Genomic DNA, 25,303 nt, shown 5'->3' with positions numbered 1-25,303 from the left:
ATGAGATAATAAAGTTTTCAATGTTCTGTGAAAGAAGGAGGGGCAGCAACAGAACTTCTCCACTGGAATTAGGAAGGGCAGACTTTGGCCTGTTTAGGATGCAGATTTGGGGAGCACCAAATCAGGTATTGATTTTTTTAAGGGAAACAGCCCAAAAACCAAAGGGGTCCTGGAAGGATGGAAAAATTTCATAAAAATAATCTTAAGGGGAATGAGCAGCCTGTCCCAGTGTGGCAAGAAATGTCCTGGAGCTGTTCAACCCCTGTTACCCATTTGTGGTTAGTCCTTAGAATGGTCTCCCTCTCTGTCCCTCTATTGGCCCTAATTTACTGCATTCCTCTGCCCCTGTTTCCCCATTAGCTGACCCGACCCTTAACCCCTCCTTTGCACCATTTTCCCCCATATCCATTGGACCCTGACCCTCAGCTCCACCCTCACTACCCCATATAAAAACCCCCTGTGCCCTCAGCTTGGGCCCTGTCTTTGTCCCTGGGCCCTGTTCAGCTCTGTGCCCTGTTCCTGTACCAATAAACCCAGTTTGCTGCAGATCATACCCAGACCCATCCTGCCGACTTTGTCAGCTTTATAAAGCAGCCGTGAGCTTTGGGCTCCGGAATGTCGGACGCTCCAAGGGCCTCAGCAGCGCCAGGACGCTCCAGGCTGGGACAGCCAGGCAGGGCAGGAGAAATCTCTGCCCCTTTCCCCTCTCTGCTGCTCCATCTCCCAGCCCAGCATCGCTGCAGGACAGCCTCACTGCCAACGCCATCCTGCCAGGGATGGACTGGGGGGATCTCCTTCCCCTTCCCTCTGCCATGGAGGCAAATCCCATCTTCTCCTTGTCCACCCTCCTTCCTCTCCTCATTCTGTCCTTCATCCATCCACGTTCCTTTCCCATCTCCTTCCTCCCTTGTTCCTTCTTGTTCCTTCTTGTTCCTTCCTCTCCTCCTGCCTTTTCCTTTGCCCATCTCCCTGTCTCTTCCTCTCCTTGTCCTTCCTCCCCCAGGCACTGAGCTGCGGATAGAGACAAGGGAGAACAAATCCCTGTGACAGAACCTCGTGGAAGAGGCCATTTGGAACGGCTCCATGGCACAGGAATCCAATGGGGAGGAAAAGCCCCAGAGATTCCACACGAGGAGGGGCTGCAAACCCAGCCTGGGGAGCTGTGAGGAGGTAAAACCCTCCCTGTGCTGGGAAGGGTTTGGGGAATGTGAGAAGAGCTTCAGGCAGGGCTCACCCTGTTCTTGGTGCCTCCAAATACGCCAGTGCCAGATGCAGAGATCCACAGGGCTGCAGAGATCCCCCTGCAGATCCATGGGGATGCAGAGATCCCCCTGCAGCCCCCGGAGCAGCCATGCTGAGCACGGCAATGCCTGAGAGAAGGCTGTGACCCCATGGCCAGAGGGCCCCGCTGGAGCAGCCTGTCCCGGTAGGACTGACCCCGGGGCACAGTGACCCACGCTGCAGCACTTGGAGGGGACTGTGCCCCGTGGGATGGACTCGGCTTGGAGAAGTTCCTGGAGAAGTCTCCGGTGGGAGAGAGCCCAGGGTGCAGCAGGGGAACGACTCCTGTCCCTGAGCAGAGGGAGAAGCCCCGGGGCATGAACTGAGCCCGGCCCCATTCCCTGTCTGCGGAACTGCCGGGGTAGGAGGTGCAGCTGAAAGGAGGGAGGCGTGGGGGAAAGCTGGATTTAAGGCACTTTACTTTACTTCTCATTATCCTGCTCTGAGTTTTGGGAGTTTTTGCCAGAAATCTCTCCCCTCCCCCACTCATCCACAGGGGTTTGGGGCGGTTTTCTCTTTTTGGGGGGAAATCAAAGCGATGCCATGATGCTCCTAATTAGGGGGCAGGAGAAGTGAGGCTCCAGGGCTTCCCGCTGAGCCGGAGCCACCGGAGCCGCAGTGCCGGGAAAGCGGCGGCGGGAGCTGCGGAGAACTTTGTTTGTGTTTTCAGCTCAATTCCCCTCGGGCCCGGGCCCAGGCCCGTTCCAGGGCTGTTCCTCAGCTCCGGCTCTGCCCTCACGCAGGCCGGGAGGCCTGGAGAGCGCGGGGCGGAGCTGTGCCGTGTGCAGAGCCCGCCCCTGGCTGTGATTGGGCGATGGTGCCGTCAGTCGTGGTTGTGGCACGCTGATTGGTGGGAGCGGGGCGGAGCAGGGCCCCGGTGGCGGGCTGAGGCCGGCCGTGCCTGGACAGCGGAGCCATTGTCAGAGCGTTTGTGCAGGCCCGTGAGCGGCGGCAGCGGCCCGAGCGCGGTGAGGCGGCGGCGGAGCTCGGAGGCGGCCGCAGCGCAGGTGGGAGCCACGCTGGGTTGTGCGGGGGCTCGGGGCTGGCTGCGGGCCTCGGGGACAGCAGGGGGCTCGGGCGGGTTCGTTGTGTCGTGTCCGGCCCGTGTTGCCGCTGGCGTGAGGGCGCTGCGGGAGCGGCTGCCCGCGGTCTCCTTGCGGCCGCTGCCTTGGCAGGAGCCGCTGCCGGAGCAGCGCTGGCTCGGCCCGGTTGCTGTGGCTGGGACAGAGGGGCTGCCCCGTGCCCGGGGCTGTGCGGGGAATTCCCGTGGCCGGAGGTTTCTGTGCCCAGAGGAGACAGAGGAGTCCTGTAAAAGTGACTTTATTGCTGAGCAGAGAGAGAGGCCGTGGGGCATTTGCCATGCGCTCTCTGCCATTGTTGTAGTTCGCAGCCTCCTTTTTGTTCTCATTTTCCCGGCCTCATCTCCCTCTCCCTTTGCCCACTGGCTGAGGTGCTTGGAAGGTTCAGACCTCCCGATCTGCCAAGTGCATGTCCTCGTTAATGTGCACCCCCACGTTTGTAAAACAGCCAATATTCATGGCTCTGTAAAATCCTTGTTCTTCTGGAAGTTCAGGAATTTAGCGGGACTTTCTGTGAGCAGCAATCCATGTTAATTAGTAACATTTATTGAAGCTGGTGGTTTCGCCCATTACTTCCTTATCTACGAGTCCCTGGCCCCTCGCTCAGCTGCTGAATGAGCTGCACTCTCAAGGTGTGGAGCATGGTGAAAAGCTGCGAGTTGCTGTAGCACATCAGAGGAGAAACAGCATTCGTTTAAGCCTTGGTCTGCCAGGGAGCCACAAAACCGTGTGCCATTCCCATGCTTTGCACGTTTGCACTGGTAAATGAGCTGGGTTTTTTTTTCCGTTGTGTTTTTTTTTCCTCCCCTTTTCCTTTGTCATCTATTTGCCAAGACCAGTTTGAGTAATTTAATTTTCCACAAACTCCTCCTTTTTCTGCTAACAGATGGTCTGATCCCATCCCGTGGTTAAGGAGTGTGTTCCTCATTTCAGTGGGTTGGTCAGCAGGAAGGTCAGGAGCTGGAGCTGTCTGGTTGGTTATTATTGCAAGGGCAGCTTGTAATCTAATGATGCCATTGAAATGAGAAATGGGTTCTGTGCCTCCTGATATGAATTGGTTTGGGTTCCCAGGGGCTGGCCCATGGTGTTGTAGGATTTGTTCTCCTGGTCAATTTTGGTTCTGGTTCTGGCCAGTTTTCTTCTGCTGGCCATTTTTGGCCACTCTCTCCAGCCAGGGCTGCATCAATTGACTGCTTTTCTGTAATTAAATCATCAAATCCTTGGATTCCCAACTGATTTCCCTGAATTTTTGGTAACAAAAAACACCCAGTGCTCTAATATACCCTGTAAACACAGACAGTGCCAGCACATGTTGGAGTGGGCAGAGGGCTGATTCCCCCCATTTATTTATAGTGAAGTTTTCCCAACATTCTCCATTTGCTGTTTCCCTTTGCAGCTTCACCCGTTTGTGTTGCAGGGTCAGATATCCTCCCCCTGGGCTCTGCCTTGAGCTGTGCAAATTCCATCAGTGCCAGCAGGCAGAGCTTGGGGTGAGGGGCAGAAGGAATCAGCCCAATTCCTGCCCCAGGCAAGAGACCCAGGTACATTGTCCACATTTTGCCCAGCAGTGTTCATTTGCATTTCTAAAGCTCCTCTGCAGGCTGCCTGGAATGAAGCTTCCCTTCCTGCTGCTGGGCAATGTTGATGTTTTGTTGCTGGTCGTTATCTCTGTGGGTGTCTTGTGCTGTTCCCAGTCTGTTCAGGTGTTAAACTTATCTCCATTGAGTGGTGTAACATCCCTTAAATAAAACCTTTAAAATTCCTTTCCCCAAGGCTAAGACAAACCAAGCCTGAGCAGAGAAATAAGGTTTAAAATAACCGAAATCGGTACATTTTGCAGCAGTGCAATGGCAGGCAGCCCAGAGTGTGGGTGTCAGTGAGCCCCAGAGTGGAATTGTGCCCTGGTGTTCCCCAGCAGCTGTGGCAGTGCAGGCCCAGGCAGCGCTGAAGCTGCAGCAGTGGCAGCAAGGCTTGGCCCCAGTGGCTGGAGATGGCAGAGGAGGGTGGGCAGGATTGCAGAGGATTCCAGCCGAGGATCTGTGGGCAGGCGCAGGGGCTTGGCCCGCTGTGGAGCCCTGGCTGCTGCTGCGTTGCCTTCAGGGCAGGCTCAGGGCCGGCCTCCCATCCTCCTGCTGCGGGCGGGAAGTGCGAATCTCCGGGGCTTCAGAGCCCTTGAGGCCAGGCTTAGGGGTCCCCCCGTGTTGAGCTGTGCTGGCGGCTGTTTGTGGCCTCAGGGACACTTGGCATGGGCCCCTTGGCCACCAGTGGTGCTGCTTTGCACTCCTTAGGCAGGAGCTGATGTCCTGGCTGGGTGTTGGCAGCAGCAAAGTGCCAGGGCAGGCTGTGTGCCAGCCCAGCTTGCTGTTGGAGAATGTGCCTTGATATCTGCTCCAGTGGTTGCTGAAGCAGTGAGAATTGCTTTTGCCCCCGTGTTAGGTACCATGGTGTCAGCAGAAGATATTGAAGCCTTCCTGCTCAGGGCATTTCAGTGCCAGGCTCTCACAAGCACCCAGAGCTGGGCGGGTTGAGCTGAGCATGGGGCGGTGACCTGGGCTGTGTCTGATTCCCCTTCCTTAATAACAGCCTGTCTTGTAGCTCTTTTCCCTTCTGCTGCCCTTGCAGAGCCATCCACAAACACATTTTCTCCCTCAGGCCAGGGAATGTCCCATCATCGATCTGTCCCAGCCTGGGTCTGGAGCTCTGTCCCTTGAGTGCAGTCCTGGGTTCCTTGCCAGCCCCTCTCCAGGCTGTTCAAACAGGAGGCTGGGTTAAACCCTTGCCCTGTCCTCAGTTCTGAATCCTCCTGTGCCATTGAACAAGTTTCATACTGTAATAATCGAGCCCTGCTCATCCAAGTAGAGGCTTTTTGGTTGTCAGATCTTTAACTTGATGCCAGACTTGAACTGTAGGAGATCCTATATAGAGTTGAATATATTAGCACAAGAATTCCTTTGGCAAGACCCTGTTTAACATCCACCTATAATTCAAATTCTTTTTCTCTGTCTGGAAGGCCCAGGCCAGCCGCCTCAGTTAATCTTTATTTTAACACTTCAAAATTCTGTGTTTCCTTCTCTTGTCCATCCATCCAGTTTGTTGACTGGCAGGATAGGAGTGTTGTAGGGAGACATCCTTGGCTCCAAAAGCCCTGCCTTTAACGGGGGCTCAATACCAGGCTGTGAGCCCTTCCTTCCCTCTCTTGGAACAGGGTATTGGTTTTGGAAACCACCTGTCCTGGTTGTTTTAAATTTGTAGAGGCTACATATCTAATTTTCCCTATTTCCCTGGGACTGCCCCGCTCTGGGGTTCACTTCAGCATAGGCCTTGTCAATCTTTTCACTCAGAGGTAGAAAACAACTAGCCTCTGTATCCCCTTTTACAGTATTAAAATCCAGCTCACAAATTCCTTCCTAGTTAATTACAACCACAGGAGGAAGAAAAAGCAATTCATTTAATTCAAACCGATCCACCACAGCATCTAATAATGGTTGAACGAATCATATCTGCTCATCTTTCCCACTCATTCCCTTAAAAATTAAAACATTCCTTTACTAATTTCCCCCTTTAGGTCTAAGATTGGAGTGGATTGAGAGGCCCCTGTGTCCATCAGAAAATGCCTCCTCTCAATGCAGACCCACCCTGAATGTTCTCAAGGGCTGCAGTGTGGAGGGTCCCTGGTGTGATGGGAGCTGTGACAGCCCTGCCAATCCGTGTCCATCAACGGGTGGACTTGCTGGTGCTGAGGGTGCTGCTGTCTGTGCTTGCAGTGTCCTTGTGCCCTGCAGCTGGAGCCCTGGTTCCTTGCCAGGGGCTGTTTGGGTGGGCTCTCCCCTGCCGAGGAGGGCAATGCCTCTGCCAGGTGCTTGTGGCCGAGCCGTGCCCTGGGTGCTGGGGCCCCCTTGGGCGCTGGGGTTGATCCCTCAGGGGCTGTAGGAACTGTGCCCTGGCCTTTGCCTTCAGCTTGGCCTTTTGCTGCTCCCTTCTTGCACTCACCTGCTGTGCCTTTGTGCCCAAGTGCTGCAGGGCCTTCTTGTGCCCCTCCTGCAGCCCCCTCAGTGCCTGTGGGTGCTTGTCTTGCTTTACAAGAGAGGTGTCTGCTCGGGAAGGCAGAAAAAGCCTCTCTTGGAATGGAGAATGCAAATCCCCTCCCTCTTAGTTTTTAGATTAGTGAAACCAAAGGGCTCTCAGGCAAAGATATGGGAATAGGAATACCAGTTCTTTACTAGTGTGTATAATAAAGCAAACAAACAGCAACAGCTGCGGCACGGACAGCAAACAGAGCCCGGAGCCAGTCCCGGCCTTTGGGCTGCGGCGCTTTCCCCTTGGGTGCAGTTCCGGGCACGGCCGGCAGGGGCGCTGGTGGCTCCTGCGGGGCGGGGCAGCGCATCCCTCCGATGGGAACCTCTCTGAACGGAAATAGAGCAATCCCTTCATCTGACTCTTTCACTTTTTTACCTTCTATGGCCTTTCTCCTGTGTTTTGAGAAAGGATTTGGAGAGGGCTGCCTTTTAACTGAGCTCCTAGTGTTTGGATAAGGTGCTTCCTCTAGAGAGAGAGAGAGTTTCCCTGAACAGCCGGAGCTGTGGTTACCACGGGGATGTAACTCAGAGCAGGGCGGGGTCAGGGGAGGATATCCCGCCGAGGCTCGGTGGGAGTGTGGGCAGGGTCTGCTGCCGGAATCGACAGAGGGGGATCTTCCCGTGGAGCCCGAGGCGGAGCGTGGGCAGTCCCCCCATGGCTGATGGCGGCTGATCCGGCAGCTCCCGGCAGAGCAAAGGCAGGTGGGAGAGCCCGGCAGCAGCGGCGGTGCCCAGCGCAGGTGGCACGGGCAGGGCAGGCGGGGATGGGATGGCTGGGACCCCCTCTGGGTGCGGTGGGCGCGGTGACCTCGGAGCAGGCGGCAGGACAGAGCAACCCCAATCTTGCCCAGCATGGGCGGCAGAGCGGCCACGGGCCAGGCAGTGGGAGCAGGGCACACAAATTGAGCGACAGCGCCGGGGCGGGTGGAGCTGCCCTGGGCAGTGAGGCCGCAGCTGGGATGGAAAGCGGGGCAGGCGGAGCTGAGGCGGGCAGCGAGCCGGGACCCGGGACAGGCGCCTCGGCCGCGAACGCAGGGGGCAAGAGCTGCAGAGGATCCCACTCCCTTTCTGATTTTTCCTCTTATTCCCTTCCCTTTCATTTCCCTTTTTATTTTCTTGTTTTTTCTCGGTTCTTTGTGATACTTCAAAGATTTTTATTCTTCTAAAATCCTCTGTCTAATATATGGCATATTCTCTTCTATATTAAATGGGATTTTTTACAAATAAATCCAGAGCCTAACAAATCTAAACTTATGCTTGGATACTTCGAAATGGTCGATGAGCTACCTCATGACCTCTAATATTGTTTTCCTCTTCACCTTTTTATTTATCGTATTGTAAATTAAGCATCTTTCAGTTACTTCCTATGCAACTCCCAAAATGCCAGTGCACCCATAGTTCCTTAAAAAATTATCGCGCAAAGCTTGAGTACCCCAGTGGGTATTCTGATGCATGTCTTCTAGTATTTTCTTAGAAGCACATTTTATTAAGAAATTGTCTTCTGTCAAGAAGTTTCCATTTCCCTGATTTATCTTGTTCCCTTCCTGTTTTTTTAAATTCTTTTTTCTCCTCTTCCGTAAACTTTGGAATTTCCATTTTTTCATAGTTTGGTATTTAATGTTAACATAACTCTTTCAGCTCCATTTTCTGCTGCATCCTTAGCTTTGTGATGTTCCCCCAGTTTTCCCAGTTTGCCTCTCCTTTGGCCCGGGCCGGGTTCCCCCCACCCGCAGCGGCTGGAGCAGCCGAGAGCCCCGCGCTGCCCATCCCGACCTGTCCCGGCTCCATCCCCGCTCCTCCCACGGGCTGCGAGGGCTGCGGGAAGGGGGCACCGAGGGTGTGGCTGCTGCTGGGGGAGGAGGAGGAGGGAGGGAAGGGCAGGGATGGAGGGGGAGGAGGAAGTGGGATTAGGGAGGAGGAGCAGGGGGAGGGATGGAAGAGGAGGAGTGGAAGGAAGAGGAAGAGGAGGGACAAAGGCAGATGGAGGCTGAGCTGAGGGAACCACGCCATCGATCCCTGCGTGAATTCGCAGCCCCCACCTGTGGGATCATCGCCCCCCCATCACGCTGGTGAGCGAGGAGGGGGAGCTTGGCCCGGATATCCCGGGGGTCCCTGCATTTTTGGGGATGTTTGGAGAATGAAGCAGTCCAAGGCTGAGCAGAAAAGGCCCCTTGGGGGGACACCGGGAGGTGCCGGTGGCGGCTGCCGGCAGAGGCAGCCTGGAGGAGCAGAGCCCTGTGTCCGCCAGGAGCCCAAAGTGGGGAGCCCAGAGAGGGGGAGCGCCGCCATTGGCGGGAGCCTCAAGAGCCTGGAGAGGGGCAGGGGAGACTCCTTGGAGCCGCTGCAGCCCCGAGCAGAGAATGAGGGGAGAAGGGAGCCCGGGAGCCCAAACAGCCCCGGCATCCCAAAATGGGGAGAGCAAAGCGGGGGGAGCTTTTGGCATTGCTGGGACTGCCAGCAGACTGGGCAGGGCGGGCACCGAGGAGAAGGGGGACCCCCAATCCAAGCGTGACCCCCAACAGCTGGGACAGGGGGAACCCCCGAACACCAGAGAGGAGGGACCAGGGACGAGGAACTCCTGGGAGGCTTTTTCAGGGCTGAATCTGGGTGTTTGGGAAGTTTTTCTGGAGCTCAGGTGGCCAGTGATTCTAGAGATGGACTCGGGCACAGGGACCTTCAAACTCAATGTGTGTTGGGGAAGATGAAACAGGAAAGCCTTATAAATATGATTGTCTGGCAAAAGACTTTGAGAATATAGAAAGTGTAAGGAAGATTGAAATGAAAGCAAGCTTTGAGATACATCAGTTAGTGAACAACCGGAAAACAATGGTATGGCCCGACTGAAGGTAATCCCCTTTTCATGAAAAAATTCGCTCTTCTTGCAGACAGATCCAAGGGTCAGAGCAGACCCTACTGGCTCAGCAGAAAGGATCCAAAGAGGAGTTTTTAGGGTTTAAAATGTAACACAGTATGGTGATGTAATGACTTTTACAGGCTGAATGTAAATGCTATAGGATTTGTATCGTGTACTAGTCTGCTAAGTGAGAAATAGAATATTCAACACAGAAGAAAATTTATTGTATTGTAACGGGAACCTTACTCTCTTACGCTCTTCTCCTCTTACTCTGTTACCCTCTCACCCTCTCTACCCCACTCTTCTCTCGGGCCTGCTCCGAGCTGTGCCTGGCAGCTGCAAGCAGGGCCCTGCACCCAGGCCCTTTGCAATAAACCACAAGTTCCACGCCCTGGCTGCAGAGCTCTCTCGTCTCCGTCCGTCCTGACCATCCTACCCCCCGACACTCCTACAAATGCTCTCATCCCTTGTTTTCCCCAAACCAGGATTGCCCATTGCCAACCCCAGGGAGGCTGCGAGGAAGAGGAAGATGGCCCGGGACACTGAGGCAGGTGAGGAGGAAGTCAGTGCCCCTTTCCCCTCTGTGCTGCTCCATCTCCCAGCCCAGCACGGCCCCGGCTGCAGCTCAGCCCTGGGGGATCTCCTTGCCCTTGCCTGTGGCACGGAGGCAAATCCCATCCTGTCCTTGTCCTTCCTCCCCCAGAGCAGGAGCTGAGCATGGAGAGCAGGGAGGACAAATGCCCGCGGCAGAACCTGGTGGCAGAGGCCGTTTTGAGCGGCTCCACGGCGCAGGAAGCCAATGGGGAGGAAAAGTCCCGGAGATACCGCACGAGGAGGGGCTGCAAACGCAGCCAGCGGGGATCTGAGGGGGAAAGAGCCAGCCTGGGCCGGGAAGGCGTCCAGAGATGGAGCCAGAGCTCGGAGCTGGTGCTCCATGAGCAGCTCCATGGTGGGGAGAAGCCCCACACGTGCATGGAGTGTGGGAAGAGCTTCAGGTGGAACTCCAAACTGATTGTGCACCAGAGGGTCCACACTGGGGAACGGCCCTACGAGTGTGGGGAGTGTGGGAAGAGCTTCAGGTGGAACTCCCACCTGATCAGGCACCAGAAGATCCACACTGGGGAGAAGCCCTATGAATGTGGAGAGTGTGGGAAGAGCTTCAGCCAGAGCTACAACCTGATCACGCACCAGAGGACCCACACTAGAGAAAGGCCGTACAAGTGTTCCGAGTGTGGGATGTGCTTCCGCCAGAGCTCCAGCCTGATGGTGCACCAGAGGACACACAGAGAGGAGAGGTCCTATGAGTGTTCCAAGTGTGGGAAGGGGTTTAAGACCAGCTCCAATCTCCTCCAGCACTATCGGATTCACAGAGAAGAGAGGCCCTTCCAATGCCCCGACTGCGGGAAAGGATTCAGGAAAAACTCCCACCTCATCACCCACCAGCTCATCCACACTGGGGAGAGGCCCTATGAGTGTGATAAATTCAGGAAGAGGTTTCCGACCAGCTCCCATCTCCTCCGGCACTATTGGATTCACAGAGAGGAGAGGCCCTTCCGCTGCCCCGACTGCGGGAAGGGATTCAAGCTCAACTCCCACCTCGTCACCCACCGGCGCATCCACACTGGGGAGAGGCCCTACGAGTGTCCCCAGTGTGGGAAGAGCTTCTGCAGCAGCTCTGCCTTGACCCAACACCAACGGAGGCACCGCTAAGGGAAGCCCTGCGAGTGCCCCGAGTGTGGGCAGAGCTTCGTGCGCTGCTCCAGCTCCATCCCCCACTGGAGGAGGCACTTTGGGCACAGCCCTGGTCACTGACATTCCCTGTGATCCATGTTGGGAACACTCCTAGCTGCTTCGCCTTTTGGTTTGGCCTTAATTTTCCTCTGCTTCACCTTCATCCTTTAAAAACACCCCAAACTCGTTTAAATGAAGGAAATTCATCGAATATATCTGTGGTGGTTTGACCAGGAAGGAGTGGGAATTCTGGGAAGCTGTGGTCAAACCAATGAAGGTTTTGGGTTTGAGACTGGCACCCGGTGTAGCCAGTGGGGTTTGGACACACCTCCGAGAATACACAGGGGTTAAAAGCAGGGCACTGCCCTTGGCACGCTCTCTTGGGACATCGCGGCGAAGAGGTCAGATCTCTCCCCCGTCCAGACCGCTGCTGCTGGGCGGGGGAGGGGCAGCCATGCGGTAGGCCCGGGGCCTGGACAGAGATGGGGGTGAGAAAGTTCTCAAGGATGGAAGGGTGGCGGAGCCCCAAGAGACATCGAGACATCGGGCAGCCAGCCCCCCCCCCCCTCCCCCAGGAGGGAGAGAGAGAGAGGAGAGCCGGCGTCTGAATGTGATGTGATAGCAGCCAGCCCGGGAGGAGAAGGGGGGAGGAAGAGTGCCCGGCCGGAGCGGCAGCGTGTGGGCAGCGTGTGTGGGAGTGCCACTCCGGGACAGATAGAGACTGAAAACTTTTAACCCTTTCTTTCATGATTGGGGCCTTGCAAAAATGCTAATCCTCCTCGAAGCTGAATAAGAAGGGAGATAAGAGATGAGATGAGACAAGGACCTGGCCCGAAGAACGTAGAGATGATTGGATGGGGAGAGATGATTTGGAGTGGCCTTTTGGCTGGACTTTTCTTGTGGCCATGGACTCAGTTGTTCCTGTGACACAGACTGCATTTAGGGGGAGGCAGTGCCTCAAAACCAGGAGGGTTCATTCGTGAGGACCCCCCGGCCCCAGGGGGTTGGAAAAATATGGGGGGGACAGATGTCCCAAAGCAGAGACTGTGCCTTTTTGGAGTGAGACAAGGCATCCTTGAAAGACAACCCTAAAAGCAGCTCTGGTCCATGCCGTCAGTGGTGAGAGCACTGGGCATGGAAGGAAGATGTCACAAGCAGCAAAAGGACTTTTTCCGGGCGGTGCCGAAGTGACAAGGAAGCACACGAGGTTTCAGTGTGTTTCCAGGAGAAGCCTATGGAACAAGAAGGACTCCTTTCCTCTTCATGAACTGCAGTTTGAGTATACTAAAGTGTGGGGCCAAGGCTGGGCAGTTGATTTGGGAGAATGTATCGGATTGGGAAAGTCAGGGAGTGGGGAGGAGGAAAGTTTTTTTTGTAAGGTTTTCAATTTCTTTTTTTCTTTTCCTTATAGTCTTTCCCTATTTTCCTGTAGTTTAAGTAATAAAGTGTTCTTTATGTTTAAGTTAGAGCCTGTTTTGCTTATTCCTGGTCACATCTCACAGCAGACACCAGGGTGAGGCATTTTCATGGGGGGCACTGGCTCTGTGCCAGGCTCAAACCATGACAATATCTGAAGTTCCATAATTTCTCAGTTGTTTTAGAGGGAATTTAGGATTTTGGGATGCGTTCTGTGTGGAGTGCTGCTGTTGCTAAGAGTCAGGAATTTGATCTCACCCTCCTTATGATGCTAAGAACTCCTCCCCTGACCCAAACCCCAACTCCACCCTTGGGATACCCTGTAAAAATTCCATGGCCCTGCCTTTCACCTGCCTTTCAGAGTTAAGAAATAGATTCCCAAAGGATCAGCCCTATTCTCACTGTATTCCAAGAGGATGAACTGGTTTCACTGGATTCCCGGAGGATTCTGACTCTTTCACTGTTTTTTTTTTTGGTTGTACTACTGCATTTGTATTTTTAATTCTTCTTAATAAAGAACTGTTATTTCTATTCTCATATCTTTGCCTGAGAGCTCATTAATTTCAAAAGTATTTAATATTTTTATAGTATATTATTATTATTTTTATTACTACTACTACTAATAATAGTAGTAGTAAAAGCAAGGGAGTTTACATTTTCTATTTCAGTGGAGGCTCCTGAAATGGGGAGACACCCCCAAGGATGGGCCGTGTAATATAGTTCCTAAAATATGTAAATTAGTTTATGGATATGCATGAGGGTCTATGGATATACAAGAGGCTGATGTAATGAAAACCATACTAATTAGGGGTGTCCCCGAAAATAACTAGGGGAGTCTTGGTGGCCATAACAACTTTTGCTCAATTGTCCTTGTCTCCCATGACATCAGCCTGTTGCATATTTATCGACTTTTTGCATATCCATAAAGTACTTTACATATTCCAGGAACAAAATTGCCTTCATCCTGTTTGGGGGGGTCCCACCTCCCTCCCAGCTCAATTTGGGATCTCACATCCACCTCCCAGTTCAGTTTTGGGATCCCATCCCTCTCCCACCTCAATTTGGGGGTCCCATCTCCCTCCCAGCTCAATTTTGGTCTCCCACCCCCCTCTTTTCCCCACTCTCCCCTTTCCGATCGTTCCCCCAATCCCCTCCCCATTGTTTGGTTTTAGGGGCTTCAGGCCCCTCCTTCTCCGATTTGGTGTCCCGACCCCGTTTTGCATTAATTTGGGGTACCCAGCCCCTCCCCAGGGTCACCTTCCCCCCCTTCACCAAATTCCGCTCCTCGGAACTGATGAGTCATCAGCGAGACGCGCTCTGATTGGCTGGAAATTACCCCGCGCTGTCTGTGATTGTTTACCGCAGTGAGAGGCCTTGGTCTGTGGCTGGCAAGTTATGAGTCAGAGTCCGGCCGGGCGCTGATTGGCTGAAAATCGCTGGGCGGGGCCAGTGCTCTGAATTTGTGCCCAGCAAGTGGAACGTCATCAGTGCCGCGCGTTTTGATTGCTCGGGATCTGGTTTGGGGTGAAGACGGGATGAACTGGGCTTTATTTGGGGTTTATTTGGGGTTATTTATGGACTATTTAGGGTTTATCTTGGTTTTTACTTGGTTTATTGCTGTTGTTTTGGGGTTATTTTGAATTATTTGGGTGTATTTAGAAGTATTTGTGTTTGTTTGGGATTATTTGGGTTTATGTGGGTTTATTTGGAATCATTTGGGGTTCTTGGGGTTTATGTTGGTGTATATGGGGTTTTTTTAGGTGTACTTGATATCATTTGGGGATTTTTGGGTTTAGGTTGACATTTTTTTGTTTGTTTCCCAAGGATTATCTTGATTTGTTTGGGGTTTTTTGGGGTTCCTTGGGGTTTATTTCGAGTATTTTGGGGTTATTTGGCGTCACGGGGGTTCAAAAAATCTGGGAATGTGTCTGCTGCAAAAATTGGGAATTTTTCCTTAAAAATCCAAGACTTTTTCCCCAAAAAATGGGGTTTGTTCCGTAAAAAATGCTGGGCATTTCCCAGCCAATAGTGACGTGCCCCGCTCCAAACCATCCAATCACCACGCTTCATCTCCCAAATTAATGAATCACAGCGCAGCCCGCCCCAAACCAACCAATCACTGCACGCCTCCCCTCAGCTACTCCCACCTCTCTTAAGCTGAACCAACCAATCACCGCGTATCTCCCCTTTGTAACTCCCGCCTTCTTTGCCTCTATCAAACCAATCACCACACGCCTCCCCTCGGCAAAGCCCGCCTCCCCCGCCCATGTACTGTCAATCACCGCGCCCTCTACGAAACCAACCAATCACCGGCCAACTCCCCTCAGAAACTCCCGCCCTCCTCGTTCCGCTCCAGCCAATCAGACCCGAGCATGAAGCAGCGCCCCCTGACCCCAGGGCCGGGCATGGAGCGGGCGCCTCCTCCCCCCTCGCCGCCCCCCGGGACCCCCTCAGGGACCCCCGGGAGCCGCCTCGGGCTCGGGCAGGTTCTGCGGGAGGTGCTGGAGAGAGCGGGGGAGGCGCTGGGAGAGGACGGGGGGCTCCAGGAGCTGCTGAGGAGGCGCAGGGACAGGTGAGGGGTCCTGGAGGGGTCGTGAGGGGAATTTGGGGAGGGGTCTTGAGGAGGTTTGGGGGGGATTTGGGGAGGGTGTGGGGGAAATTGAGGGGGTTTTAGCGGGGTCTGGGGGTGCTGGGGGAGCTTTTGGGGGGAATTTGGGGAGGGGTCCTCAGGGGGTGTCACGATCCGTCCTCCTGGACGGGTTTCGTGATGGTTCGTGGATTTGATCTCAGGGTGCAAAAAGAACCAACACAGTACAAGGGGGTTTGCAATGATAATCGAAACAAATGCACCTTTATTGAATGAGCACAGCAAAATGCGATAGAGGGATTAAGGGAGAGAAAAAGATGGGGGAAGAGAGAGAGACAAAAGAGAGAGAGAAAGAGAGAGGGGATAGAGCTACCAAATGTAGAGACGAAGTCCTTTGGTCCAGTCCAGTCAAGGATCTGCCTGTTATGTCGGAGAGATCTCAAAGTCTCTCGCTAACTCAGAGCTTTTTATTATGATAACTCTATTGGAAATTGCGAGGGGGCGATACAGATACAATAAGGAATAGATGTAACAGGTAGTCCATGCTCTCAGCAGTAAGCGAGAGCCATTGTCTTCTTGGTGCAGCGGTCACAACCTGCAGGCAAACATCTCGCTTTGGTCAGCTTGCCTCCCCCACACACCTGCCCCGGGCTGGGGGTTTCAGTCCCAGTCCTTGGAAGGAGCAGAGGGGCCTTTTCACATGGGGGTTCCATGTCTCAGTCCTTGATGGAGAGGCTCCTTCCATCTCAGTCTGTCTGTCCCGGTGGTTGTAAAACAGGTGAGGGTCTTCTGTGGGGGGACCACCTGAAACTCAGGAGAAGTCCAGCCAGGCCGAGAGGTGGGACAGTTCCCAAGGCTGTTGTTGCACAAAGGGCACGGTGCCCCTTCTTCTCATCGGGCTCAGTGTAGCACACAGCAAACAACACGTGTGAGAACAATAACTTTGCTCTGTGCTCTCAGGTCTCAGGCACATGACTTTCTCCCTTGGAGCCAGAGATTTAAGACAGGGGGGTCTTCTCTTCAGTGGTCCCCCAATGACGATCGTGAGGCAGATGAGGGAAAATTCGGACAGACTCTCACACGACCCCGTGACTCACGATTGTCTTGTCTTTTATTATATTTAAATATAAACAATATTTAAATGGTTAAAACCAGTCACAAATAATCGAAAGCAAAAGCAATCAACACATATTAATACTAGCATTAACTTTACAAAATTATTTTCTAAAACAATTCACTAAAAATTGAACGTAATTTCCACAAAATCATAAATGGAAATCAAGGATTATTCCAAAACACATAGGCGTCATTCCTAATTGCCTTGTGTCAGATGTCATGGGGATGTGCACGTTGTAGAGGACATCAGTCAAGTTGTGTGCATTAACTATAGATGTCAATCTTGTCAGCTGTTCCTTGCTCCAATTAATAATGAATAGGACTGCTGATAAAATAAAACCAAACAGAATTAGTATCAAAAGGATAACAATGGGATGACACTGTTCAGGACACCCGTGTGTCCTAGGGTGACGTTACGATGCTTGTATCCCATTCATATGTTCTGTGCCTTTAAGACTGTCTCTGTAGTGTGAAAGTTTTGTTTGGGTTTTTCTTATCAAGGACACTGAGTCGGGGCAGTGCATAGTTCTGCTTTCGCCTTTTTGCTTTGCTCTCTCTCTCTCTCTGGCTCTTACTTCTGCTTCACTTCTGCTTGCTTTTGCTCCTGCTCATTGCTATTTTAGCTAAACAGTCCAAATTCCTTTCTGGACTGTTTCTCCTTTCCTTTTTTCAACCTTCTCAAACCTGCTCCAGACTGGGACCTGGGAACACCGAGAGTTTGCACCTTGTGGCTGCAGCAGCTGCCCCAGCGCCGGAGGGACTGAGAACAGAGCAACCACCCCCGAGAGAGACTTTCTGAATTTGTCACTTTTTTCAGAGCGGTGTCATCCGGTATTGTTCATTCTGTGTGCTGGGGGTGCTGTGCCTGTTAAATAAACAGGTTCTTTCCACTTCTCTCTGAGGAATCCTCCCCAAACCGGTTGGGGGGAGGGGCTGTGTGGGTTTGCTTTCTGGAGGGGCCCCTTTTGGAGATTCTCTACCAGATTTGCCCTAAACTGGGAAAAAATCTGCCCAACATGTGGGGCTCGAGAGAGCAGAAAAACCCTGTTTTGAGTGCATTTTGGTTGCCATTACTCTGTGTTTGTATAAAGCAGTTAATAGCCATGCTTTATGAATTCATAATGTCTGTTGGGGTGAAAGCTTGCATGCATTTCTGGTCCCTAGGGTTTTTTGAGATCTTAATACCTCCATGGTCCCTAGGTTTATTTTCTTATCCAGAAATAGCTTTAGTATTGTCCCTAATATGTAGTTTTTATAGCAGAGGGGCAGTGACCAGAATAGCTATCCTGCTGGGCTTGGTGGTAATGATGTGTAAAAAGTTTATAAACATGCTAGGGTCTGCTCCAGGTATGAATGGTTCATGGCTGTGGTTATGCATCCAGTTTGTTAGAGGAGGAGTGGCAGGGGATCAGGCATTTCAGCCTTTGCTTTCCTTCTTCTCCTATGAATCTGTTGCATCACTATTGAAGGATGTTGAGTTTCCCCTGAACGTTAAAGAGACCATCTTTCTGGTATTCAATGTGGTAACCTTCCTCTATACAGTCTGCTGCTTCTCTAGAATGAGGGCTGAGATTTCTAGACGGGCTGATGAGACCCCTGACTCAGGAGTAGACCCCGGTGTGGAAAATCCTAAGTGGTGTGGGAAATGGGAGGATATGGGCCAAATCCTGAAGGAATTCTCTGACCATATAGTCTGGGATTTTCCCCATGAGCAAATTCAGAACCCAGCTGAGGTGGGGAGATATCTGAAAGAGAAGTACCAGGATGAGCCTAAGGAGAGGAAGGTCATTGCAGTGAGCTGGGCCCTGGCATATGCTTATCGCACACTGCTAGATAGTGTCGGGCAGCAGACAGAGGCAGGGGGGCAGGGAGATAAATCAGCAGCTGTCCCGGTGACTCAGGCTGCAGCCAACAGCCCAGGCTCGAAGCCAGCAGCTAAACCCATGGCTGTTGCTACCAGCACTAGAAGTGGGAAATGCACAGCCAAGACCAATCGACCAGTGGATGATGAGGATGATGATGATGATGAAGGAGAAGGAACCTCGATGCCTCCTGACATAAAATCAGGAGTCAAAGCAGCAGGTGCAAGATCAGATGCCAATATTGAGTCCTTTTCCCTGAAGGACCTTCGTGGCTTAAGGAAGGATTACATGTGGGGACGGAGTCTGTTTCTATTGCTGGTGTGACAGGGGGATCACAGGATTTTACTTTGGTGGAAGCTGATGTGAGCCTGACTGGAAATGAGTGGAAGAAACACCCTATTGTGACTGGCCCAGAGGCCCCATGCATTTTAGGTATAGACTTCCTCCAAAGTGGCAATTTCAAAGACCCAAAAGGACTCAGATGGGCATTTGGAATAGCTGCTGTAGAGACAGAGGGTGTCAAGCAGTTGAACAGCTTGCCTGGACTGTCAGAAAACGCATGTGCAGTAGGACTTCTGAAGGGAGAAGAGCAACAGGTGCCAATTGCCGCTTCCACAGTGCATCGACGACAGTATAGAACCACTCGAGATGCTGTGATCCCCATCCATAAGATGATCCGAGAGCTGGAGAGCCAAGGGGTGGTCAGCAAGACCCACTCACCCTTCAACAGCCCCATTTGGCCTGTGCGAAAATCTGAAGGAGAATGGAGATTGACTGTGGACTGTTGTGCATTGAATGAAGTGACTCCACCACTGAGTGCTGCCGTGCCGGACATATTAGAGCTCCAGTACGAGCTTGAGTCCAAGGCAGTGAAGTGCTTTGCCACTACAGACATTGCCAATGCATTTTTCTCCATTCCTCTGGCAGCAGAATGCAGGCCTCAGTTTGCCTTCACATGGAGGGGAGTGCAGTACACCTGGAACCGATTGCCCCAGGGGTGGAAGCACAGCCCCACCATCTGCCACGGACTGATCCAGACTGCACTGGAAAAGGGTGAGGCTCCAGAACAGCTGCAGTATACTGATGACATCATTGTGTGGGGGAACACAGCTGCGGAAGTGTTCGAGAAAGGGAAGGAAATCATCCAGATCCTCCTGGGAGCTGGTTTGGCCATTAAAAAGTCAAGGTAAAGGGACCAGCTCGTGAGATTCAGTTCCTGGGAGTGAAGTGGCAAGATGGACGGCATCAGATTCCTACAGATGTCATCAAGATCACAGCAATGTCTCCACCCACCAATAAGAAAGAGACACAAGCTTTCCTGGGTGCCATAGGTTTTTGGAGGATGCATATTCCTGAGTACAGCCAGATCGTGAGCCCTCTCTACCTGGTCACCTGCAAGAAGAACACTTTCCAGTGGGGCCCTGAGCAGCAACAAGCCTTTGTCCAGATCAAGCAGGAGATTGCTCATGCAGCAGCCCTTGGCCCGGTCAGGACAGGACCAGATGTGACGAACATGCTCTACTCTGCAGCCGGGAACCATGGCTTGTCCTGGAGCTTTTGGCAGAAGGTGCCTGAGGAGACTCGGGGTCCACCATTGGGATTTTGGAGTCGAAGCTACAGAGGTTCGGAAGCCAACTACACTACCACAGTGAAGGAAATCTTGGCTGCCTATGAAGGAGTCCAGGCTGCCTCGGAGGTAATAGGTACTGAAGCACAACTCCTCCTGGCACCCTGACTACCAGTGCTGGGGTGGATGTTCAAAGGCAAAGTTCCTTCCGCTCACCATGCCACCAGTGCTACATGGAGCAAGTGGATTGCTCTCATCACTCAACGTGCCCCTACAGGTAAACTGAATTGCCCAGGGATTTTGGAGGTAATTACAAATTGGCCCAAAGGTGAAAATTTTGGTGTCACAGATGAAGAGGAACAAGAACCAGTGACACGGGCTGAAGAGGCTCCTCCCTATAACCAATTGCCCCCAGAGGAAACACGCTACGCTCTTTTCACTGACGGTTCCTGTTGCATCATAGGGATGAACCGGAAGTGGAAAGCAGCCGTATGGAGCCCCACACGACAGGTGGCACAAGCTACTGAAGGAGAAGGTGGATCACGTCAATTTGCTGAACTCAAAGCTGTTCAGCTGGCCATGGACATTGCTGAGAGAGAGAAGTGGCCAAAGCTCTACCTCTACACTGATTCATGGATGGTAGCCAATGCTCTGTGGGGATGGCTGGAGAGGTGGAAAAAGGCTAACTGGCAACGTAGAGGAAAACCAATTTGGGCTGCTGATGAGTGGAAAGACATTGCTCCCAGGGTAGGGAGGCTACCTGTGAAAGTCCCCCATGTAGATGCCCATGTACCCAAGAATAGGGCCAATGAGGAGCACCAAAACAATGAGCAGGTAGACCAAGCTGCAAAGATAAGGGTATCCAAAATGGACCTAGATTGGGAACATAAAGGAGAGTTATTCCTAGCTCGATGGGCCCATGATGCTTCAGGCCACCAGGGCAGAGATGCCACCCATAAGTGGGCACGAGACCGAGGGGTGGATCTAAACATGGACAGTATTTCACAGGTTATCCATGACTGTGAGACATGTGCTGCCATCAAGCAGGCCAAGCGAGTGAAGCCCTCTGGTATGGTGGGCGGTGGTCCAAGTACAAGTATGGGGAGGCCTGGCAGATTGACTGCATCACACTGCCCCAGACACGCCAGGGCAAGCGCTACGTGCTGACCATGGTGGAGGCCACCACTGGATGGCTGGAAACCTACCCTGTGCCTCATGCTATGGCTCGGAGCACCATCCTGGGCCTTGAAAAGCAAGTTCTGTGGAGACATGGCACCCCTGAGAGGATTGAGTCAGACAATGGGACTCATTTCAAGAACAGCCTTATCAACACCTGGGCTAGGGAACATGGCATTGAGTGGGTGTACAATATCCCCTACCATGCACCAGCTGCAGGAAAAGTGGAGAGGTACAATGGACGACTAAAAACTCAGTTGAAAGCTTTGGGTGGGGGATCTTTCAAAAATTGGGAGCAGCATTTAGCAAAGGCCACCTGGTTAGTTAACACCCGAGGTTCCACCAGCCGAGCAGGTCCTGCCCAGTCTGTCCCTGAATGTAATAGAAGGAGACAAAGTCCCAGTGGTACATATCAGAGGTTTGTTATGGAAGACTGTGTGGATCAATTCTGCCTCGAGTACAGGCAAACCCATTCGTGGGGTTGTCTTTGCTCAGGGACCAGGTTGCATGTGGTGGATAATGCAAAGAGATGGAACAACACGATGTGTACCTCAGGGAGATCTGATTGTGGGGTAAGAATGATATGCAATATCACTGTTCATTTGATGTTACTGCCATTGTCTGTACATTAAACCATACAGACATGAGATAGAAGGAAATGTGTAAGTGTTGAATGTCTGGGCAAGTGGAAGATGGAGAAGGAAGTGTGTAAGTGTCGAAGGTCTGAGCAAGTGATAGATGGAGTTTTAAGTGAGTAAAGTGAAAAGGGGGAATCCTGCAGCTCTGTAATATAGGGCCTGGATTCAGTGGTCCAGTGTGGGGATGTGATGAAGGCATGATGGGTATTGCTTGTAAATTTTGGGGGAACAGATGGAAATTTTGTATGAATAATGCATGATGTATGGTAGTATGTTGATGATATGGGGATAAGGGGTGGAATGTCCTGGGGTGACGTTATGATGCTTCTATCTCCATTCATCTGTTCTGTGCCTTTAAGACCGGCTCTGAAGAGTGGGAGTTTTGTTTGGGTTTCTCTTATCAGGGACACAGAGAGGGGCAGTAAATAGGGCTGTTTTCACTTCTTGATTTCGGCTTGCTGCTTTGCTTGCTCTCTTTTCTGCTCTCGCTTCTGCTCTGCTTTGGCTTCTGCTTATTAGCTAGTTCTAGCTAAACAGTCCACATCCCTTCCTGGACTGTTTCTCGTCTCCTGTTTCTGTGACCATCTCGAACCTGCTCTGGACTGGGACCCGGGAACACCGAAGGTTTGGCTGCAGCAGCTGCCCCAGCACTGGAGGGATTGAGAACAGAGCAACCACCCCTGAAAGAGACTTTCTGATTTTGTCATCTTTCTCAGAGTGGTGTCATTTGGTATTGTTCATTTTGTGTGCTGGGGGATGCTGTGCCAGTCAAATAAACAGGTTCTTTCCACCTCTCTCCGAGGAATTCTTCCCGAACCAGTTGGAGGGGAGGGGCCGTGTGGGTTTCGCTTTCTGGAGGGGCCCTCCTTTGCAGATTCTTTAACAAACTTGCCCTAAACCAGGACAACAGGAAAGGCAGTTTCTGCTGGAGCAGGAGGCTCTGCCTGCAATGGGCTCCAACAACTCCAGCAAGGCCATGCTGACTTCAAAATTGCTTCCTAGAGCACTATATTCTAATAATTGTTATAGCTCCTGAAATGTGGAGTAAATAACTGTGCTGGTGATCTTTCAATCTGATCATGATCAGAATAAGCCAGAGACATATTTATATAAATTCATCTGGTATTCTATCATGAATCCTGCAGGACAAATTCTGTTAGTCGAATACCACCTGTTCAATCTTTTACACATTTGACAAATTCTGGGGCTGAGATTGGATCCAGCAACTCCCAGTCTCCTCTCTTTGAAGGAATTTTAGAAGTCTAGGGGTCCTGCAAAGGTTTGAGGATCCATGGAGGCTGTTGGAAGTCATTTCTCCACCTCATGTCTCAGAAGGAGTTTCTCCAATTTAGAAATGAGGCTTTTGCCTGAAGCTCCCACTGTGCCCATGACAGAAACCCCTGTGAGTGTCTGGGACATCCTGGCTCTTTGGGAGCCTGGGGACTCCTGGGATGTCACCGTGGAACCCCTGTGAGTGCCTGTTCAAGATGGGTGCCTTTGCAGCACAAGGTCCCCTCGGATGTCACCACGGAATGGCTGTGACTGCCTCTCACCACAGGGCTCTTTAACATCCACAGAAAGCCCTGGGAGGTGTCCATGGGGCCCCTGTCTCTGCCTGTGGCATTCCAGCTCTGGAACAGCCTGGGGACTCTTGGAAAGTTCCCATGGAACCTCTCTGAGGGCCTGTGACAAATCTGATCCTTAGCAGGCAACCATCACCAGGACCCTGTTGCTATGGTCAGTTTCCATGGTAACCATCACCAGGACCCCTGTTGCTATGGTCAGTTTCCATGGCAGCTCCATGGAGACCCCATGCCGGTGTGGTTGCCATGGACACCAGCTCAGGCCTGCAGCCACAGCCCGTTGCCATGGCAACCATTGGCAGTCCCATCCCCAGGCTCATGGGATCCCAGAACCACAGAATTGGCTGAGCTGGGAGGGACCCATCAGGATCCTCCAGTCCAGCTGCTGGCCCTGCACAGGACACCCCAATAATGCCAGCCTGGGCCTGGCAGCGCTGTCCAAATGCTGCTGGAGCTCAGAGAGCCCTGGAGCTGGGACCCTTCCCTGGGGAGCCTGGGCAGGGCCCCAGCAGCCTCTGGGCAAAAACCTTTTCCTGACATCCAACCTGAGCCTGCCCCGACTCAGCTGCAGCCGTTCCCTCCACTCCTGTCTCTGGGCACCAGAGGGAAGAGGTTCCCACAGCCCCAGCCAGGGACCCGCTCCCAAGGCTGTTGCCATGGCCATCAGGGCTGGGACCAGCTGGGATGCTCAGTTTCCGGGGCCCAGGATTCAGGAATGGGATTCCCCAATTTCCTGCTCCTGCTAAAACTGCACTGCCCTTGCTGCTCTCCCGCCTCCCATGGAAAGCACAAAAGGCAAAGATCCTGGGCTGGGATAAGAACAATTTACTGAGAACACCAACGAGATAAGGAACAAACGAAAACAGAAACAATATTGATAACAGAAGGGACTGTTTACAGGAAAAACTACAACACAACTTTCTGGGTCTTCCTGGCCACAATTTCCCCTTCCTGGAAATTTCATCCTTCTCCTCAGGGAGAGAGAGAGTCCATTTCGTGCCCCTGGGAATGACCTGATGTGGGAGTGAATGTAATGACAGGGCCATGGCCAGACCTTCCTGTTTTTCCATCCCACATCATGTCATTGGCAGGGACAGGAAAAGGTAAAGGTGTCTTCCCAGCATGGATCATGGGAACATGGATCATCAGGGCTCTTCCCAACATGGATACTCCAATGATTAGAGTTGGGGCAGTGCACAAAATCCTCCTGCACTTGGGGCATTGGAGGCCTTCCCTTTCCAGTGCCTCCGTTGGCGACTGGTCAAGTGAGAGCTCTGGGTGAAGCTCTTCCCACACTGCGGACACTCGTAGGGCCTCTCCCCAGTGTGGATGCGCCGGTGCCTGATGAGAGTGGAGTTGTGCTTGAAGCCCTTCCCGCACTCAGGGCAGCGGAAGGGCCGCTCATCCGTGTGAATCCGCTCATGCAGGAGGAGATTGGAGCTGGTGTGAAACCTCTACCCACAGGTTGGGCACTCGTAGGGCCTCTCCCCAGTGTCGATGCGTTGGTGCCTGATGAGTTCTGACCTGCAGCTGCAGCCCTTCCCACACTCCCCACACTCGTAGGGCCATTCCCAGTGTGGATGTGTTGGTGGCGGATCAGGGTGCTGCTCTGCCTGAAGCTCTTCCCACACTCCAAGCACTTGTAGCGCTTCTCTCCATCATGAAGCTGCTCATGGACCACCAGCTCTGAGCTCTGGCTGAAGCTCTGTCCACCTTCCTGGCTCAGGGAGGGTCTTTCCTCCTCAGAGCACCCTGGGCTGCGTTTGCAGCCCCTCTTCCTATGGAATCTCTGGGGAGTTTCCTTCCCATTGGATTCCTGTGCCCTGGAGTCACTCATAACAGCCTCTTTCACAAGGTTCTGCTGTGGGGATTTGTCCTCTCTGGTCCCAGTCCTCAGCTTCTTGTCTAGGGGAGGAAAGACAAGGACAGGATGGGATTTGCCTCCGTGCCAGAGGGAAGGGGAAGGAGATCCCCCCAGTGAATCCCCGGTAGGATGGTGTTGGCAGCAGGGTTGTCCTGCAGCCGGGGGCTGTGCTGGGCTGGGAGACGGAGCAGAAGAGAGGGGGAAAGGGGCACTGACTTACTCCTCACCTGCCTGGGTGTCCTGGGGCATCTTCCTCGCAGTCTCTCCCTCCATCTGGCTAAGTTTTAGGAACGGGAAATTGTGTTTTGGGAGGAAAACAAGAAATGAGCACACTAAATTTTGCACCGGATTGAAGGCAAAAGAGGGGGAGAGTCTAAGTCAGAATTCCAATTCAAAAACAAAATTAGGATCAGGGCAATGATACAGAAACACTGCCTTAAACTCACAGAGTCAGGATATAACCTGACACCCTG

The 25,303-nt window shown here is 52.6% G+C and overlaps 1 protein-coding gene and 1 long non-coding RNA gene across 2 annotated transcripts in view; both read left to right on the top strand.

The window, feature by feature from the left end:
• The first annotated feature begins 2,145 nt into the window (after positions 1 to 2,145).
• The window catches only part of LOC141730105 (uncharacterized), a 31,178-nt gene continuing 8,020 nt past the window's right edge, over positions 2,146 to 25,303 (top strand). The window contains exon 1 of the long non-coding RNA XR_012581560.1: positions 2,146 to 2,288. This is a non-coding gene — a long non-coding RNA (uncharacterized LOC141730105). The remainder of the gene's footprint in view (positions 2,289 to 25,303) is intronic.
• LOC141730103 (uncharacterized) lies at positions 7,005 to 11,135 on the top strand. The gene is made up of 3 exons (XM_074546740.1): positions 7,005 to 7,138; positions 9,776 to 9,841; positions 9,994 to 11,135. Exons 1-3 carry the CDS (start codon positions 7,099 to 7,101, stop codon positions 10,998 to 11,000), a joined length of 1,113 nt encoding a protein of 370 aa, XP_074402841.1. The 5' UTR covers positions 7,005 to 7,098; the 3' UTR covers positions 11,001 to 11,135.

This window comes from Zonotrichia albicollis, chromosome 9 (genome assembly GCF_047830755.1).
Source record: "Zonotrichia albicollis isolate bZonAlb1 chromosome 9, bZonAlb1.hap1, whole genome shotgun sequence".
Classification (NCBI taxonomy): domain Eukaryota; kingdom Metazoa; phylum Chordata; class Aves; order Passeriformes; family Passerellidae; genus Zonotrichia; species Zonotrichia albicollis.
This window is presented reverse-complemented; position numbering and strand designations above follow the sequence as displayed.

What these genes read in the sequence shown, in the direction of transcription:
- LOC141730103 (XM_074546740.1), top strand. Translation starts at nt 7,099, where the DNA reads ATGGCGGCTGATCCGGCAGCTCCCGGCAGAGCAAAGGCAG. An exon ending in TCCCGGCAGAGCAAAGGCAG is followed by an intron (nt 7,139 to 9,775) that starts GTGGGAGAGCCC and finishes TCCCCAAACCAG; the next exon opens with GATTGCCCATTGCCAACCCC. An exon ending in GGCCCGGGACACTGAGGCAG is followed by an intron (nt 9,842 to 9,993) that starts GTGAGGAGGAAG and finishes TTCCTCCCCCAG; the next exon opens with AGCAGGAGCTGAGCATGGAG.